Raw genomic sequence first — 21433 nt, forward strand, 5'->3', positions numbered from 1 at the left:
TAACAACTTGCGCCGAGTTTAATAAGGCATCAAAAACAGTATACCACTTCACGCACTTTTGTTATCAACGCGGCATATAAATAGCCATTCATCGTATTTTTTTTAGGTATGTAATTGACGAGCAAAATCCCTTTGCAATACCAAACACAGTGGCGGTTTTTCCATTCCATCCGGATCATATTGTCGGATCCATGCTTCATTAATATTGACAATACGAGTAAAAATATTATCACCACAGATGTCCTCCTGCGAATTTGTGCTCGACGCTACTTATCCAGTGGCGTTTGCATTTTTGGCATCTAGTGCGCGCATATCTTCTGCATGTGCAAGTGATTATACGAAATTCCGCCGATGCGTTCTATATAGCTTCTGCTTAGTTGAGTGAATAATTTAGTATCTAATTAATATAGTTTAGTTAAATTAAGTGACCGACTACCGAGCCAATCGGCCGGTCGAAGCAGCCCACCCCGCATCTCCTCCGTTGCACTTATCCCATCCCGCGCGTTATCCTCCGTTGCACTTATCCCATCCCGCGCGTTATCCTCCGTTGCACTTATCACACCCCGCGCGTTATCCACCGTTGCACTTATCCCACCCCGCGTTCCATTCCTGAGCTATTACATCAATATTTATCTATTGGTTTTAAGATAACATAATTCAAAAATAATAATAGGGGGATAATGATTTACTACTTACTGATTATTTAATCGATATAAAAATTAATTTACAACTTCATTATAACAGCAATGATAAATAATAAAAAAACAATAATTATTTTTGAATAAACAAAGTTTAATATGATTGTCATCACTTTATTTGGTAGAATCAATTAAAGTTGTTTTATATGTCTTATTATTGTTTATATTAAGTAATTAAGCGCATTTTATGACTTTTAAATAAAAAAAAACTTGTGCGTGTGGTGTCGCACCAGAATAGCACCATCCCATCTCCTCCCGTGGGTGTCGTAAGAGACGACTAAGGGCTACAAAAAATAAGCGACGGGGCAAGGGGTGCTAAGAATCCCCGGATGCGGCAGCGCTACCACAAACGAAGACCATTGGCCCTGGCCACATACAATGTCAAGACACTGTGGACCGACGAGAAGTTGGAGGAACTGGGGGAAGCTGTGAGCAGATTACGATGGGATGTCGTGGGGTAATCTGAGGTCCGAAGACAGGGTGAGGACTCGATAATCCTAAATTCCGGACACATTCTCTACTTCCGGGAGGGCGACCAACTCTCCCAGGGTGGTGTCGGGTTCCTCATTCACAAGTCTACAACAACGTAACTGAGGTGGGGAACGTGTCGACTAGGGTAGCGTACCTAATACTCAGAATTTCTGAACGGTATTCGTTGAAGGTCATTCAGGTGTACGCTCCGACTTCGACACACTCAGACGACGAGGTGGAGGCCATGTATGAGGATATCTCAACAGCAATTCACACTCCGAAGACCCACTTAAACGTTGTCATGGGAGACTTAAATGCAAAACTGGGCAAACGTAGCGGCGATGAGTTGAGAGTGGGGCAATTTGGTTATGGAAATCGGAACGGCCGAGGCCGGATGCTGGCTGACTTCATGGAGAAGGAGGGTCTCTATATGATGAACTACTTCTTCATGAAGCCAGAACAACGCAAATGGACTTCGATCAGCCCCGATGGTGCCACCAAAATGAGATCTACTTTATTATGACCAAAGACATATATTCAATGATGTCTCCGTGATCAACTCAGTGAAAACTGGGAGCGATCACCGCATAGTAAGAGGTACATTGAATATCAATCCAAAACTGGAGCGGTGCGCAGGCCGGATTCCGAAAAGGCTTTAGCACCATAGATCACATACATACGCTGCGGCAGGTTATACAGAAGACGGAGTATAACCAGCCACTATGCTTGGCGTTTGGGGACTATGAGAATGCCTTTTCATTCGATCGAGACTTGGGCGGTGCTTCAGTCTCTTCAGAGGTGCCACATTGAGTACCGATATATCGAAGCGTTGAAGTGTTTGTATAGAAACGCCACCATGTCAGTCCGTCTCCAGGATCAGATCTCGAAGCCTATCCGACTGCAGCGGGGAGTCAGACAAGGCGATGTCATATCGCCCAACCTGTTCGCCTGCTGCGTTGGAAAATGTCTTTAAGCTTCTGGACTGGATCGGACTGGGCATCAACAACAATCCAGTTAGACAGGTCCAATTTCGAGAAAGAGGTCACTCGTCAAATCCAACTCGGAAGGGCAGCGTTCGGGAAGCTGCGTAAAATCTTCTCGAATAGAACCAATAGTCCCAAAATTGTAATTATCAACTTTATGCATACGTAATAACTTCTAAATTAGAACAGTTAGAGATACGTGATACGTTTTTGCATTCTATAGAGCTCGTCAAGACGATGTTCGCACAGTTATTAACTGCACTTAATGATGTCTTACATTTAGTGAGTTCTTGCAGTAAATCGACGAAATTTTCAATAGTTGTGCGTTAGTAAGGACTTTCAGCCTCACTCTTAACTAACGTAATAACACAAAACAGCAATAGATAGTAATATTACTGTATTGACAGTAATAGAACCATCTATTGATGTATTGTGTTAGAATGGCCCATTTCAAGGTTGCCGCTTTAGATGTAACGTCATTAACTGAGCCTTTTTTAAAATTTTATGATAAATCAAATCAATATTTATATCACGCTAACTTGGCTTAAAATTACTCCAATTATAATTACTGCAGTTTCAGCTAAATGTCCTGACGTAAAACTCAAACATCGAGGTTCCGTTCTCGAAAATTTCCTCGTGCATAACAAGTCTAAACCTGAACTAATCGTAACTAAATCTTAGACTGTGAATAGTAAGGAAAATGTATGTGTCGTATTGTTTTAATTTTTCTGCGTATTGTTGTTAGATTTGTATGATCGGTTTCTGTTTGCGGCTACTATACTACTTATTAAAACAAGAATATCAACAAAAGCAAGACAGACAGACACAGATACAGATGATATTGCTTTTAGTTGAAAAATTATTGACTTAGGGTTAAAAATCATGAAGAAATTAGTCAAGAACATTTTGTATGGGAAAAATCTCGTCGTACGTCTTTACGCAACGCCACGTGATCCAGCCGTTCACGGAGCACTGGATCCTCGATAATTCGAGTAGCTGTGCGTTGAAGAAGAAAGAAGAAGTTTTCTTCATTTTGAAACGTATAAGTAGTATGTACACACAAATACAAAAGATATAAAATAAAAATAAACTTAAGATATTGATAAGCAAGCAAAAAACAAAAAAAACTGAAACATTAATTCTATATACGATTCAAAAAATGTTTCAAACTCAGTATGTTAGCTGGTTTGAAAACCAACTCTAGCCTTCCGTTGGGCCATTTGGTGACGTCATGATGAATATTTGTTGTTTTTGTAAATTTTAGATTTTTTTGTATGATTTAAATAAAGCAAAACTATATAATGGTAGCCAACTAAAAGTAACGTGGAATACTAAATCTTATAAACCTACTAAAGTAACCTAACTTTATTTTTAAATTTATTTTTATATTTTTTTTAAATTTATTTTTTTTAGAGTATCGATTTAAATTTGCCAGTGGGAGGCTCGTTTGCACAGAATGACGGCTAGATTATGGCTGCCACAACGGCGCCTATTTCTGCCGTGAAGCAAAAATTGGCAAGCATTATTGTGTTTCGGTCTGAATGGCGCCGTGGCTAGTGAAATTACTAACTTATATTGTCTCAAGGTGACGAGCGCAATTGTAGTGGCGCTCAGTGTTTCTGGGTTTTTCAACAATCCCTTGTAATGAGCGGGCAAATCTATTACCATCACTTGAACGTACTGCTCGCCTCGTCCCTTACTATCATAAAAAAAACTATAGATAACTAGTTATAACGTTTGTACTTGTATACACAGTTGCACGCGGTCATATGGAATGAGCTGATACTGGGGTGCACCAGACCAGAGATGACAGCAACCAGCATCGAAATGCAGCGATTATATACTTATGAGTGTGATTTATAGGAGAGTTCCTTTTTTAATTTTTAAGAGAGGTATAAAGGCATAAAAAGGCATTTATTTTCTCAAAATTGATTCCTTTAGAATTATTTTTGATGTCATTTCTAATATACTAGATACTGGCTTCGGAAACAAATGGCGCTTTGAGAGAGAAGAAGCGGCGCAAGAAACTCTCCCAGCATTCTTTTTTTGCGCTCTTTTCAATAAAAATAATATACAATATTGTACGGTTATTTTTATCGCTATAAAATAATCATAATCTAGTCCCAGGCTGACCGATCACTAAGATATTCAGATGTGGAGTAATAGGATTTACGCCAGAGCCATTTTTTTATAAAACATTTAAATTTATTTATAGATAATGCCTGAAGTGGCTGGGATTTTATTATAAAAGTTTATACATTTACCCTTAAAGCTGTTGATGTTGATGAGTTGATGAGTACCATTAAGTTTAAAGAATTTATTATTTTAAACTATAACCCTCTCTTCTGGGATTAATTATACACAATAAATATTATGTAACCAAAATTCATCGCGCACCGTTTTCTTAAGTACATTCATTACTATTTTATTAGACAGTTTGCTATAGAGCCATCTCTGCGAAAATGTGAGTACTGCCACAATCAATTGGGAACATGTGTGATATGGTTAGCAATCTTACAATATAACAATGTTTACAGAGTGCTTGACAGTAGTCACCTAAGAAATAAATAGATGGCGTTAAACAACAAAATACGCCTGAAATAAAAATAAGCACAACGACTTCATAAAAGAAGCAGGTCCTCATTTCGACTGTTTACCTCAGAACTTTCTACTGGTGAACCAAATTTTATAATTCTTTTTTATTTGAAAGCTGGCGCTTCCCGTGTGGTTCCATTGGAATCTAGCGCAGTTCTGATAATGACATCCATGAGAAAGCTATAAAACTCTTAAATTTGCATTATGTATGTGTGCGACAAATGGACGAATAACTCAATATCCCGCCAACCGATTTCGATTATTCTATTTTTACTGTAAACTAGCTGATACCCGCGACTTGGTCCGCATAAACACATCACTAAACACGTAGTACTTATAAAAATCTTTATCTTTCATTTCATTTCATCTTTATTTCTTAAAGCTTTATTAACTTTATATTAAATGAAGATATCGCCATATTTTATCAATTTATATAAAAATAATCTGATAGATAGTTAACAACTGTAAGTAATCTACCAACTATAATTAGCTAAAATTAAGTTTCTTTTTTACCTCCTGAGAGAAGGAAAGATATAAAAATTCTAATTAGTTATTCATTTTAAACTATTCTTTCAATTTGATTTCTGAACGACGGGGGGTATCAAAGGAATAATGAAATTGTTGTTTTTATTTAATTCCGAGCATTGTCATATTTATACACCTTTTAAACATTCTCTGGACTTCCACAAATAATTCAAGACCAAAATTAGCCAAATTGGTCCAGCTGTTCTCGAGTTTTTGCGAGACTAACGAACAGCAATTCATTTTTATTTAAATAGACAATGTACTTCAAGGGCAGTTTGATAAGAGTTTGGTGAGGTTCTGACTATGGGATCCGCGACAAATAACGGAACTCTTCAATTCTTCTCGTATCGTCGTTATGGCCAAATGATCAATGGAACACCTTAACGACTTACATTAAGTAAATCTGTGGCAGAATTTCTAACACTGTAATCAAATTGCAATGCGCTTACGTTCATTGCTGCAAATTTTAGTAGATCGACACATATTCAGAAAAATTAGGTACCATTAGGTAAATTCATACATAGTTATAGGTAAGATGTGCTTGTGTCGCACGCGCGACGTGAGGAGGCGAGAGGCGAGGATGGGGCTGTAGATAGAACCTCTTGCTGCTAGACACCCGATGAAAACAGGGCAGGTTTATTACTTTAGTGTGCGTGACAAGCTACGTCTTACATGCGAGATTTGTATGTCACTTAGTGTTAGTTTCCGTGCATTGCTCAAAAAATACAGGTCAACCCCTATTTCTTTCGACGTTTTTACGGTTCTCACAGTCTATCCAGACATCTAAATGAAAATTGCATACTTTCATCAATATAACCTAACTTTTGAGTAGGTTATGTTGATGATAGTTAGTGCTCATATCTTGATTGTAAATGTCAATAAAAGTGGAATTAAACCAGTCTGTAACAGATATTTTTATCTAACTAATATCTAACACTTATTTCGATATTGTAACAGTTCATTAAAATTTTATGTATGCGAGATGGGCAGTCTCCTTTATTGAAAAACTGAAAGCTTTTAAAAACACAGTCTTTTAAAGTAGGTACCTTATTAATTGTATTAACAGAAGCATTTTATATTCTTTGATAATTTATACGACTAGATAGAGTCTCTTGCTGTTAGACAACCGATAAAAACAGGCCAGGAATATTAGTTGAGTGTACGTGATAAGCTACGTATTACACTCGCGATTTGTAAGACACTTTGTATTAGTGTGTGTGAATTCCACGCTAGGTTAGTTCTAAAGTAAATATTATTCGACTTTTTTAAAGCTATTGTATTCTATCTAGACGTATAAAATAATGATCTAAGTTGTAAATTCTTAGATAAAACTACACAATTTCATCAACATAACCTAACTTTCTATTAGTGCCCATATATAGTAATATTTAACACTTATTTGTGTATTGCAACGGTTCATTAAAACTTGGGTCTAGTGATGTATGGGAGTCTTCTTTATTTAAAAACTAGATGACAAGACAGATATTTATTTATTTATTGCACCAACGCACAGTATTCACTAAAACATACAAGAAAAATATAGACTAAAATACAAGTTGAGCACTACTTCAATTATAGGCGCAAATAACATTCTTAAGTAAAAAGCAAATAAGTACATTAAAAAGTAAAATTTCTACGTTTTAAAAATTAAATCGCGATTATAATATCGCGATATTAAATCACAATTAAAATCAATTAAATAACATTATTAATAAAATAACAATTAAATGATTCTACAGTTTATACTTATAGCAGGTTATACCAAAAATATACCATCAATGGAATGTTGTTCTGTTTATAATAAAAAAACTTACGGGTGGAATTTCGTAAAATCCGTTCATAGCTGACCTATACTCGGCGAAAGGAATATTCCTACCAAATTTCAAATACCATAATATATAGATTGAAGGCTTTTACAACACAGTGTTTGAAATAAATAAATCCTTTATTTTACAAGAAAACATGTAACAATGGGTGGAAATAGTTTTAATGTATCAATGTTATCGGCCATTTCTGGCATGCAAAATTATCATTTAAACAAAATTCTAGTTATATCATAATTGATTTAACATTAACAAACTCTATATTTTAAGCACTTAGGTCAATTTAAATTATAATTATTATTTTTAAAAGTCATTATTGAAAGACTAGAATTAATATATATTTTAAAGTCAATTTAATTTAACCTAATGTGTCAACATTTCATTTATGGAATAAAAACATTTATCTATAAGCCATGTAAAAAGATCCTTTTTAAATCGTTGGACCGGTAATACACGTAAGCTTGGAGGGAGTTTATTAAATATTTTTATACACATGACATAGCTACATTTTCCGTAGGATGCATTATGAAATTTGTGTGCAATCACTGGTGATTAGACTGACTACAAGAAACCGTTTCTTGTATTTCTCTTATTTTGTAAATAAATGGTCATGTTGTTTGACAAAGATACATATTTCATATATATACATACAGGGAAATGGAAATATACGTAATTCTTTAAACAGTGGTTCACAGTGGTTTTAAAGTAGGTACATTATTAATAGTATTAACAGAAGTATTTAATATTTTAATTAGCCATAAATAAAGCTCTGGTCTTATTGTACATGAGCTAGGGGAACTGTTTACTGTTTTTGCCACTTCAATGACTAATTAGCTAACAACGTATGATAGAACTAACCCCTCGTGCCCCAGATTGTGGAAAATACAAGTAATAAAGCTATTCAATAAAACACTTTAAAGGCACAAATAAAATTTGAAAAGAAAATTTTATGAACGATGCAGGACTCGAACCCGCGCTCTCCCAACTGAGCCAACCGTTCGAGTGACGTATCGTCATAAAATCTTATATGGTTTGTTCAACTCACAGGTTGTGGCTTCATCTACAGATCTACTTTACTATTGATAACCTGCTCAACCCCAATATTTGCATTTAAGAAAATTGACTTGAGATGTAGATGCAAATCTTAACAATTTTATTATGTTTTAAAGTGATAACCCTCACTTCTGGGATTTATTACACAAATAATAGTTGAAAATAAGAAAAAAAAATGTTTTTTTTTTTTAAGAATTAAAATGCTTGTAATTAACTGTGTTAACTTATAGTAACTGTGTTTTTACATTAGATTTTGCATTTAAAAAGCCACATTTTTTTTATTAATGAAGTTGACCCGACGTTTTGAGACTTCTGATTCCAGATCATATTTTCAGGAGGACTGTAATGTAAAAACACAGTTAAAATTACACGCGTTTTAATCCTTATAAAGTGGTTTATTTAAATGGGTAACGTATATGTAAAGAAAATATTATGTGCAACAGCTCAGAATCCAGATCTGAGTGCTACAGTAATAAAACTGTTCAATAAAAATACTTCTTGAAAAACAAATACCGATTCCAAACTAATTATACTTTAAAACGAAGTAACTAAAAATTAAGAAATTAATTAGCTATTCTCAAGAACATAATATTTAAGCTGGTGGCAATATACGTCGTAGCGCTACAATAGCGACATTAAATAAACAAAAGGGAAGAACTACTTTACCGTAATTACAAAAAAAAAAAAAAAATAAAAAACATATTTCACCTAAATAACTAAATTTTCTAAAATATCATTTCGGAACACTCTGTATAAGAACCTACTTCACCTACTACACCTACTTCGTGCCGTCTTATGAGACCACTTAATGAAGGGTGATTCAAATTTTATTTCCTAAATATATAATTTGTTTGTTTCAAAATTTGAAATTTTCATTTATTTACTTTAAATTTTAGAATTGTATTTTTACGATTAAGATATCTAACTGGGGTCTAATCGTGTGTTCAATGTTCATGTATATTATAGTGTACAGTGTAGCTCTAGTGTTACACCAACAGATATACACTATATATACACGACAAACACAAATTGTGTGATTACAAAAAAGTTGAACATTTGTTTTAAAAAGGTTCCATTACAAATCTCAATTTTTCTGTTGTTTAACATTCAACAATCTTTAGACATTGCTTATTAACCGACTTCAAACAGGAGGAGGTTCTCAATTCGATCGGTATTTTATTTATGTATGAACACCGATTACTCTGTAAGACACGAGTCGAACCTTGTCTAAGGCATGTCTAGCGGATAGATCATATTTATATGGAAAATTTATATTATGTGATATATAATAGCTGAAAAAAATTGCGTTCCGTTCCTTGATTTGTTCCTGTATACTTCAGTTTATGTTGTGTTTAACGACGTTTTAGTTACACACAAGCCAAACACTATTTCGTAACAGAAAAAAACTCCATTTTAGACGTCGTCATAGTTAAGTTACTGTGTTTAAGCCATGTTTAAATATATTTTTTTTGTAATTAAGCCGAAATTGATAAGAAGTCTAATTCATATTCAATCAGGGTAAAAGATTTATAAACAAAGGAGAAAATTAATAAATTAATTGTTATTACCATACTAAGGAATATCAATTTCAGTTTTGTGTTGTACGATAGATTTTTATGTTTAAGTACTTACTGTGCTATAAAATATTATGTCATTTTTTTATGACAATAAGGTACGAGACGAGCAGGACGTTCAGCTGAAGGTAATTGATACACCCTGCCCATTACAATCCAATGCCGCTCAGGATTCTTGAAGAACCCATAACTTGAGCAGCATTACAACTGCGCTCGTTACCTTGAGACATAAGATGTTATGTCTCATTTGCCTAGGATTTCACTGCCTACGGCGCCCTTCAGACCAAAACACAGTAATGGTTATACATTACTGCTTCACGGCAGAAATAGGCGTCGTTGTGAGACCTACAAACTAGCCGGCATTCTGTGCAAAGGATTCCCACTGGTACTGGTTTTGTTTTATAGCGAAAAAACTATAACCACGACAAATAAAAAAAATTTTTAGTTCATAATTATAATATTCATTGTAAGAGGAATCACACTGATCTACATAATATAGTTATTTCAATTAATATCAGGGTTGCATGGAATATTTTTTTATTTTATATTATATTATATAGCATATATATATATATATATATATATATATAATATATGTGTGCGTGTCAAAGCCAAACACTTTCATTGCATTTTCAGCTGTTATATGACATTACAAAGCTATAAAAATGTTCATATTATACTCTCAAATGGCTGACATGGATTGAAAATATTTTTTTATTATAAATGAATATTTAAATAAGTGTTAAGTTTTTGCTTTTAATTTAAACTGGGTAGAGGACACATTGACTGATACTATAGTCTGGGAAAGAAGCGAATACCCTCAGGCCTCCTCAAAAACCTGCTGAGTTCCTTGCGCCCGTTCTTCCCAGGTCTGAGGCAGTTCAGTTCAATAATTGATTTTGAATCCTATTTTGAATAAAAAAATTTGAATTTGAACTGTAATATTTAGATCTGGAAATACCCAATTCCAAAGCAAAATAAATAGATAATTTCATTTCATTTCATTTGTAAGCAGGTAAAATTGGTCATAATTAAATGAAATAGCTATGCAGTGCTATGTGCACCATACAACCATCGCAGTTCAATTATCGATTCTCCTTATGGCTTGCGACAATGGTAATTTCCCACGCCATGCTATTAGCGACAATTACATTTAAAAAGAATTTTTCATTACATTCTTGTCAAAAGAATTACAAGCACTTTAAAAGAAACTTATGATAGTTATTGCATTTCTTATATTTTTATTATAATCAGCACTAACGCGTTTTTTTAAACGCTTTTTAATAGCTCTATGTATGTTTGTTTGTAACCGACTCATTTGGGCGCGATTTTGACCCACTTTAAACGGCCAGATTTCGTTCAAACATCGTAGTTTTATCGAGGACCGATGACAATACATTAATTTGATAAAATTTTTCCATTTTTCAATTTGCAAAATAAGATTTTTGTTAATTTGTATAATTTTTTCATTTATCGTCGATATGGCAGGAATTGATGTTAACTTTAAATTTGAAACATTATATATACATCCAAAGCGTGTTTTTTATTTTTTTTTAAACTACTCTTATTAAATCTTGAAACTGATAAAATATGTATATATGTACAACGTCTGTGAAAATCATATTAGAGCGAAGAACAATTACAACTATTTATTAGGTTTCTATATTCAAGATGATACAAAATTTATAAAATAGTATCCCTACTAATATTATAAATGTGAATGTAATTTTGTTTGTTACGCTTTTACGCCGGAGCTACTGAACCGATTTTGATGATATTTGATACAGCAATAGACTGGAGTTGGGAAAGGACATAATATGCTATATTTTATCCCCGATAATACCATGGTTCCCGCGGGATTTGTGAAAAACTGAAATTCACGTCGATGAACTATACCGATAGTAGGTTTAGTTTTCCATAGCAATCTTCTTTGAATTAATATTCATATAATATGTTGGAAATGGGAGCGAAAACGGGAATTGGAACTGGAATAGGACATGAGATAATCTTCAATTCCAAACAATTAAATTGTCACAATTAAAGACGTTAAGACAGCGGTGATGTCTTTCAAGAATGGTTCGGCTGGAGGCCTAGATGGCCTTACACCGCAACATATTAAAGATCTCGTCTTCGGTTCCACTGGCGATACGGGCTGAACCCTCCTGTCAGATATCACCGCTATAATAAATATCATGCTGGCAGGCAAAGTACCCCAAAATTTTGCTTCCATTCTGTATGGTGCCAACCTATGTGCTTTTAAAAAGAAAGATGGTGGCATTAGGCCGTTTGCTGTATGTTGCACCTATAGACGAATTCTTCTTCCAAAGTTTGTTGTAAATCAATTTTGACTAAACCTGCTGAAAAGTTTCAGTCACTGCAGCTAGGATTTGGTTCGAAAGGCGGCTGCGAAGCTGCAGTACACGCGCTCCGTTCCTTTTTGAAAAATGATGGAGGTGAGGTGGTCTTGAAAGTGGATGTAAAAAATGCCTTCAATTCTGTAAGTACATTTAGCTATCTTTGGCAATGTTATGGTTCGAAGTCAAAATTATTTTATAGGGACAATGTTATCCAGTCTTCTACTGGATGTCAACAGGGTGATCCACTCGGACCGGCAATATTCAGTCTCGCTATACACCCAATAATAAATTTACTGAACTCTATATTAAATATGTGGTACTTAGATGACGGCACTTTAGGAGGTGAAACAAATACAGTTCTAAAAGATCTCAGTTTTTTGATAAAAAAGTTTTATGAAAATGGTTTAGAGCAAAATTTTTCAAAGTGTCAACTTTTTATCTCAGAATTGGTACCTTTTGATAGAAGAGATGCGATAATTAAACAATTCAACATTATTGCCCCAAATTTAAAAATTATAGAAAAGTAATCTCTTCGCCTTTTAGGTGCACCAATTTTGAAAGAGTCTTTCTCAGCATATATAAATGAACAAAATACAAAATTTGAACAATATTCAGACCGCTTACTATGCATACATTCCCACATGGCCCATCATATAATTCGGTTTTGTCTTTTTGTCTCCAAGCTTACCTATGTTCTCCGATGTTGCCCTCTTTGGAATCATGGGATACTTATGTCTAGTTTGGACAATTCTCTACGAAATTTACTATCAAAAATATTTAATCCAGTTGGTTTACGCCTGGGTATCCCTAGAACAGTTCCCCATATGTGCCGCTGCGGACGCAATGTAGACAGCCTTGGTCACCATGGCTAATCTTGCCGCCGCAGTGCGGGCCGTCTCTCACGCCATGCCGCCTTAAACAACGTCTTGCGTCGGGCCTTTACTACCGTCAACATGCCGGCTATCCTAGAGCCGAATGGAATTTCACGTGATGATGGGAAGAGGCCTGATGGCATTACGTTAATTCCTTGGAGTTGTGGAAAGCCACTGGTGTGGGATGCGATTTGTGTGGACACTCTAGCCCCCTCTCATATTGAATATTCATCTAGAGCGGGGGTGCAGCGGCAGAATCTGCCGAAAACCTAAAGCGGAGGAAATATGCATCACTCGGTGATGGATAAATATTTGTTCCCTTTGGGGTGGAGACGATGGGTCCTTGGGGTTCATCGGCACAAAAACTCGTAAAAGAGCTATCCAGGCGTCTAACCGATTTAACAGGTGACCCAATCTGGTACGTACCTTTGTCAAAGGATAATTTTTGATATACAAAGACGTAACGTTGCCAGCTTCATGGGCACCTTACCTGCCGATAGCGATCTTAATGATATTTTCTATTTGTAATTAATTAATTTTGTTAGATTATTTAAGTTTTATTTTATTATTATTTATATAAATAGCGTTATTAATTATTAAGTCGTATGTAAATAATTTGAAATATTCCAAACTTGCGTATTATTTTTAAAAACCCTTTATCACGCGGACGAAGTCGCGGGCATTAGCTAGTATAATTATAATTGTGTAAAAATTACTCGTGAATATTTTCGAACATCCTTAAGCTTGAGCCGAGCGTGACAACACAGCAGCAATACCCACAAAAAACTAAAAAAAATTTATATATGCTACCAATTGGTAGGTTTGAGGTCGTTGCCAAGCCTCAAAAAAATAAAACTTAATATTATAAACAGCTTACTTACTGTAATTGTCAACGACGTATCCTGCCCGCTTCGGTTGTTTTGTTCTAGACGAAGCATTTTTTTTTTATTATTGAACCAACAGCACACAAAAATTAAACTAATAACAAAAATATTATGCGATGGCCGACTGCCAATTACAGGTTCACAATATTTATGGTATAACATTTAACGCTCTAATTAAACTATGATTAAATCAAAATAAAAAAATAATTAACTAATAAATACAAAGGTGTGTATGAGTGTATGTGCGTATGAGTGTGTGTGCGTATGTCTTAAGTTGTTTTCAACTCTTCGATTACAGTATACTTAAAATGATTTCCTTTTTGAAAGAGCTTTTAGTATGGACGAATATATCTGTTGGTAAGAAATGTTTATTATAGCAGCTAAGGGTACGGCAGACCACCGAATTCTGTGCATTAATAGAGTGAGTAATTGGGACATTAAAAAGGATGGTATACCTTGTACGCTTATTCGGGATTCTAAATTGCATGAATGAAGATGTAAGTTCGGGGCAGTCAATTTTGTTGTTGCACACGTCATACAGAAATAACATATCTAGTAAAGTTCGCCGGTCTTTTAATTGCATTAATTTATGTTGGCTACAGGATTCCTCATAACTAGAATCATAATGCTGAAGGCGATATTCTAATACCTTTACAAATTTTGATTGTATATTCTCTATTTCATCGATATATATCCTATAGTATGGGTTCCAGATATTACAGCAGTATTCTAAGACGCTACAAACATATGAGAAATAAAGAACTTTTATACACTCTAAACCTGAAAAAGGTTGACTTACACGTATAACGAAACCTAGATTCCTGTAAGCTTTTTCAGTTATTGCAGCAATGTGATCTGACATTGACATTTTTGTATCAAACACTATTCCTAAGTCACTAATGCTATTCGTTCGTGTTAAAGGAACATCAAGTAATGTGTATTGGTATTCTAATTTATTAATTTTTCGCGTAAAGGTGATTTAAAAACATTTAGTTACATTGACTCCAATACGGTTGTCATGATAATAGTCACACAGTCTGATCAAATCACTCTGAAGGTTTATTGAATCTATTTCAGTCTTAATGCGAGCGTAAATTTTAGTGTCGTCAGCATACATAAAAAATTTAGCAAACTGGAAACAGTCGCCAATATCATATAAATAAGATAAATATAGTAATGGTCCCAAAATTGACCCTTGCGGAACTCCAGAAGGAACATCCACAAGGTCAGAACGATGCCCAGCCAAGACCACAGCTTGCGAACGATTGTACAGGTAAGACTCCATCCAACGAAGAAGATCACCACGAATCCCTAGTTCCTGCAACTTGCGTAAAAGTATAATATGGTCGACTCGATCAAACGCCTTCTCAAAATCAGTATAAATTACGTCAGTTTGATAACCATCATCCATTCCACGCTGAACGTAATTAGTAAAAACAGCAAGATTGGTATTAGTGGAGCGACCATGTATGAAACCATGCTGCTCTAGAGGTAAGTGACGAATGATTATGGGGTACAGGTAATTGTGTGCTACCCTTTCCATTAATTTACCTAACGTATTAAGTATTGATATAGGCCTATAATTTTCAACAGATGCTTTAGACCCTTTTTTATGTATTGGTACAATATTAGCAGTTTTCCATATTTTTAGGAAATATCCTTCAAGAAAGCAGCGATTAAAAATTAGTGTTATAGGCGCTGATAGTGATGCAGAACAAGCGACCAGAAAGCTTGGTGGAATTTTATCACAACCCGGGCCTTTTGATGTATCAAGAGTTTTTAGTAATTTTTTTACCTCGTCAATCGTAAGTTGAATATTGCTGATTGTATCATGACAAACAGACCGTTCCTCTGAAAAAACTTTATATTGCGATGCAGGTGAAACAAAATTTTTGAAGAAGAAATCATTAAAAGCATTACAAATATCATATTGATTTGAGATAGTCTCATCTTTATAAAGCATCACGCCAGGGTAAGCAGATTTATTATTTCTTTTGGATTTAACATAAGTCCAGATTAATTTAGGTGTAGATTTTATTTTATCCTCAGAGTTCCTAATATATTCTGAATAACAACTTTTTCAACGTTTTTAACACGCCGACGTAATTTAGAAAAAGAAGCATAGTCGTTCGGATTATTGTATTTTTTCCATAGATGATGATATTTGAAAGTATAACAGTGAAAAAAGTGTTTTTGATGTGAAAAAAAGTTTTTTATGACAGTAAGGGGCGAGACGAGCAGGAAGTTTAGCTGAGGGTAATTGATACGCCATGCCAGTTCTTGAAAAACCCAAAAATCTGAACGGCGCTACAACTGCGCTCGTCACCTTGAGACATAAGATGTTAGGTCTCATTTGCCCAGTAAGTTCAATAGCTATGGTACCCTACAGACCGATGCTAACACATTACTGCTTTCGATTATTATTCTGATATTAATTTGTGAAAAAAAAAATTTTCATTTTTGAATTAATTTAAATTTTTGTTTGTGAACTGATTAAAATGAAACAAACCACTACTTAATGATAACGACAAGCTTGCCGCACTAGGTCAATGAAACACAGGTTCAAAAGGGTTTATTCTTGCCTGAAAATATAGTGCACAAAGAGGTAAAACAATTTGTTATGTTTTTAAAGTGATAACCCTCACTTCTAGGATTAATACACAAATAAAATTTGAAAACCAAATTTTAATCGCTTATTAAATGTCGCAATCTCAATTCAATTTCCTAATATGCAAATATTGGGGGTAAGCAGGTTATCAACTGTAAAGTAGATCCTGTAGATGAAGCCACAACCTGAGAATTGAACAAAGCATACAAGATTTTATGACGATACGTCACTGGAACCGTTAGCTCAATTGGCAGAGCACTGGCACGGAAAGCCAGAGGTTGTGGGTTCGAGTCCCGCATCGTTCATAAAATTTTGTTATCAAAAAAAGACAAAAATTCTAAAAACTGTTCACGGCTCCATAAGTACGACATGTATAAGTAAGTGTACAAAGAGTACGCGTTTACTAATTTATTACACATATAAAAAGTTAGTTGTATATCGATTATAAAATGGAATAAAAGGTTCAGTTAACTTTAAAATAAGTATTTCATATGAAGCACTTCTAGTTCTTTTTATCTAGGGGAATACAGTGCATTGCGCATGTGCAGATCAAATTGAGTGATGCGAAACGTCGTTATTTTATCGATAGAATTATTAAAATAATATTTTTATTTTCATAAACTTGAGTTTATAGTAACCGATTTCTTATTTATGTTTCACCAAACAAAAATGTTATATTTCGTTGCTTCTGTGATTATGTATTTGCGTATATTATGTTAAAATTCAGCTTAGAATAAAATATATAGCTCTCAATTATTTTTTTTTTTTTTTTGGAAATTTGTGTTATTTTTTCTAATAGTTTAATAACAATATATATTTATATATTTAAAACGGCAAAATTACTTTATTTTAGTTTACGAAGGTTATATCACTTTAAATATCTGCTGCCTGCCTGCAACATTATGAGAACACGCATCGCAGAAGCGAGCTCCAGCATATCGATGTACGACTTCCACAGCGTGACCTGACAATTATCTTCGTGATCGCTTAAAATAACCGAATAAATCATATACCGTACAAGGTATCTATATTTTTCAGACTAATCAAGTATCTAGTAATATTTTAGCATGAAAAAATCGATATCGAAAGTTGTACTTGCGGTTACATCACTATTGGTGCTACGATGTAGTCTGTAGCTGACGCTATGCGGCTACGCCCGTCTCATTAACGCTGAATACTTGCTGAATAGTTAAGACTTTGAATAAAAGCTGAACAGAAATCTGACTTGACACATCACTTAAATTATTATCTCGTTATAATTATCACTAGAGTGGTTTCTTCGTGTTGAGTTAGTCCGCGAGGATTTTGACCCATGTGGCCAAGTGGAATAAGATTCGATATTGCATGGCACAGGCCCGGCTAAATCGTGTTTGGTTCTTTGTGCGACGAAATGAAAAGGTAAGTCGTTTTTGACTATATTTCATTTTAATAATACCTATTTGAGTATCGTTATCTTTATTAGGTTCTGATAAAAATCACAAGTGGATATCGAAGGGGAAGGCTTGACAAGGTCTTTTAATATGAAACAATAATTTATTTTGTGTTTTTCAAATAACTAAAGAACTGTTATAATTATTTTAAGACTATCTTATGCCCGCGACTTCTACCGCGTAAAATAGGGTTCTTAAAAACAATAAGCAAGTTAGGTATTGATGATTATTTCGTATTTTATTCCAGTTACAGTTCCCGTTTTCACTCCCGTTCCCAACATATATATGATAAACCTACTGTTGGTATTGTTATATCTCATCGACGTGAATTTCAGTTTTTCACAAATCCCGCGGGAATTATGTATTTTTCCAGGATAAAATGTTCTAAATTTCATTAAAATCGGTTCAGTAACTCCGGCGTAAAATATTAGAAGAGATTAGGGGGCTCGATGGTTTTCTATGTATTGGGAGCTTTATCAATGTAATATCGTTCTCTATAAGTGGATTTTTTTCTTTATGATGTTAAGAAGATATTAGATGCGTAAATTATCAACTATGGATCTAACTGAATTATATTAATGATCAAAGATTAACCAGAAATTGCACCTCAATGAAAGGTCATTATATTTTTAAGAAAGGATGGTGTTGAGGGTTTACGATCAAAGATTTAGGATGACTTAGAGATAACAATTTTAGAAATATTCTTGCGAAATAATTTAGAAGTTTTAAATATCTCTTTGGTCGCAGCCTAATTAGTATCTAGTTATTTCCTTTTCATTCTTAATTCAAACAATTGAGGAGAATAATCTATATATATAAAAATGAATTGCTGTTCGTTAGTCTCGCTAAAACTCGAGAATGGCTGGACCGATTTGGCAAATTTAGGTCTTGTATTATTTGTGGAAGTCCAGAGAAGGTTTAAAAGGTGAATAAATAGGAAAATGCTGCTAAATTAAATAAAATCAAATTTGTTTTTCCTTTGATGTGATGTGATACATAATTTCTATGAGAGAATTTATTGACGCACGGTTTGACAGTTCTGCTGTGAAACAATATCATTACGACAGCAGGGTGCATATTTTACGAAGTAATTTTTCATGTAAAAACATAATTTTATTTATTATATACAGAGCAACGTCCGTCGGGTCAGCTAGTATAAAATATATTTAAGACCATTGTGCTACAGTTTTTCAAATATTACAATATTTATAGACTAGTATTTTCATTGATAAACGCGAGTGTTACACATTTAAACAAAATACTTTTTAAATTATTAAAACGCGTGTAAAATGTTATATTTTTATTATTATTTTATTTAATCCGATGGTTCGTAACCTTTACAGGGGAACTTTTAATACACTTGTAATAAAGCGCAAATCGAGTAATGGTTAGAATGCTGAAACAGACTCTATATATATATCTAGAAAATTATCTTACGGCCGTTCCCAATATTCAATCTATCTCTTACTTGAGATAAAAATCGTAACCCTCGTTGACTTTTCTTTCCCAATAGACATATCGACGGTTACTCAAATTATCCGTACAAACTGTCTGTAAATGGGACGACGTATAGCTTACCAGCGATAGAAGTTTGTATGGAAATTGCAATTATACGTCCCAATATAAGCCCATAAGAATGACTTATCGGGTATGTTGGGACAGCTTCAGATTATTGACAGCTAATTACTGACAGTAGCAATAATTCATCTCTATCTGTAGATAGTAGTAGATAGATTGGGAACGACCGTTAATGATTATGATAAAATAATTGCAATAAAATTGATTCTTCTCGGTTGATACGCTTTTGACATAGCAGTCGTGGTTGCCAAGAAGTTGTGTTAGGTGCAGCTGAGGTTTAATTATTTATTTATTTATAGCTTTATTTCCTTACATCTATACATTTAGATATTTACTTATAAATGTATTTGTTAGTATGTGTTAGTATTTTACTATTTTAAATAAAAACCTATTTGTTAGAATAATTAGTTATTTTCTTCGACATAAGGACCGCCTTTAGCGGTAAAAGCCACTCGTTCCTGTCTCTTGCAATTCTTGTCTACATCTTTCCTGCTGTTTCTACTATGTCAAAGTATAAGGCCTGCCTCGATTTCGTTTCTTATTTTTAGGGTACCAGTTCGTAACTACTTTGGACCATCTTTCGTCTTTTGTTCTTTGTATATGTCCAGCCCATTTCCATTTTAATCGTAGAACAGATAACGCTACATCATTTGTTTTGGTTTTCTTTCTTATTGTGATATTTTTAATTTTGTCTCTTATTCTTAGCCCCATATAACTTCTCTCAATTCCTCTCTGACAAACTTAAATTTTATCTAAGTTTCTATAGGTCAGAGGCCATCTCTGACAAGCGTAATTGAGGCATTAAACAGGTCTCCATAGCTTTTGTTTTAAGCTTCGTTGGCAAATTCGAATTGAATATTTCCTTCATCGACCAGTATTTATTCCAAGTGATTTTAGTTCTACGTTCTATTTCTTTCTCATTGCAAGATTTGAAGGATATTACATGCCCTAGGTTAATCGTCAACATATTCAATAAATTTTGCATTAAGACTATAGGTACCTGTTCTCTGTTAGTCATTATTTTTGTCTTGTCTTGATTTATTTCGAGGCCCACTTTCTTACTTTTTTGGCAGAGTGAGTTTATCATGAATTGCATTTCTATTGGATCTTCTGAGAATAATACAATATCATCTGCAAACCTGAGGTGTGAGAGAACTTTGCCGTGACAGTGAAGTCTTCCGAGCTAGCTCCATGCTGGATTATTATTTGAAATAAGAATTAGGTCATTGTATAGGGAATTTAATTTTGTAGACACTAACGTCCATCCTGTGCCAAAATTTGTTTCATTATTTCTTCAGCGGTATTTCCAAGTTAGTATGAGGCAAGTACTTGTAAAAAAACGTGTAAAAAACTGGAATCATTGTTTTTATTTCTCCCATAAGGACTAAATAAACTCCTACGAAAGATGTTACGAAGTTAAAAACTACAAGAAGTGTTGGCACGACAAAGTAGCGTATTCCTTTTGTAACACGGTTTTCTAGAATAGCGTGCCACTTCACGAACAAAGGTAAATTAATTTTGAGTGTTTCAGTGTTTTCAGCTTGTGTGTACAAACCTTTAAGTTGTTTTCTGAATACAAAGTAATTTTTTTATTATAATTATTAACGTATAATACTACTATCTGACCCGGCAGACGTGGTTCTGTACATAATAAATAAAATACTATTTTTTATGAATTTGTCAATATTTGATAACCGCCAATAAATTCTCTCAAAGAAAAAAAATCCGTACAAAACAAATATTGGAAATATTAATAATAATGGGTCCTTAGTCGAACTAAATATTGTATCTCTCAAGTTGGACTTAACTGCAGAACATCAGAACACTGGATTTATATATAAATTCAACTATTAAACCTAAAATACGATACTATTAAACCATGCATCAGCACGCGAGGGTACCTAAAAAATTTCAAGCACCATTAGAGCATGAAATCAAGACAGTTTAAATAACATTATGGAAGAGATTTGTTTGCGATGAAC

At 34.1% G+C, this 21433-nt stretch overlaps 2 protein-coding genes across 4 annotated transcripts in view; one reads left to right on the forward strand and one right to left on the reverse strand.

The window, feature by feature from the left end:
* The window catches only part of LOC126965033 (alkylglycerol monooxygenase-like), a 53585-nt gene extending 39711 nt beyond the window's left edge, over positions 1-13874 (reverse strand). The window contains exon 1 of one of the 2 annotated variants that reach the window (XM_050808460.1): positions 13833-13874. Coding sequence is in view for 1 of the 2 variants with exons in the window: in XM_050808457.1 (XP_050664414.1) it covers positions 4417-4455 (39 nt within the window). In the remaining variant the exon portion in view is untranslated. Of the gene's footprint in view, positions 1-4416; positions 4550-13832 lie in introns of those variants that run through there. The other variant, XM_050808457.1, reaches the window with a different exon arrangement.
* A 3706-nt stretch (positions 13875-17580) lies between these two features.
* LOC126965081 (uncharacterized) overlaps positions 17581-21433 on the forward strand; it is a 74383-nt gene continuing 70530 nt past the window's right edge. For both annotated transcript variants that reach the window (XM_050808532.1, XM_050808534.1), the window contains exon 1: positions 17581-17841. The gene's annotated coding sequence lies outside the window, so the exon portion shown is untranslated. The remainder of the gene's footprint in view (positions 17842-21433) is intronic.

This window comes from Leptidea sinapis, chromosome 6 (assembly GCF_905404315.1).
Source record: "Leptidea sinapis chromosome 6, ilLepSina1.1, whole genome shotgun sequence".
Lineage (NCBI taxonomy): Eukaryota > Metazoa > Arthropoda > Insecta > Lepidoptera > Pieridae > Leptidea > Leptidea sinapis.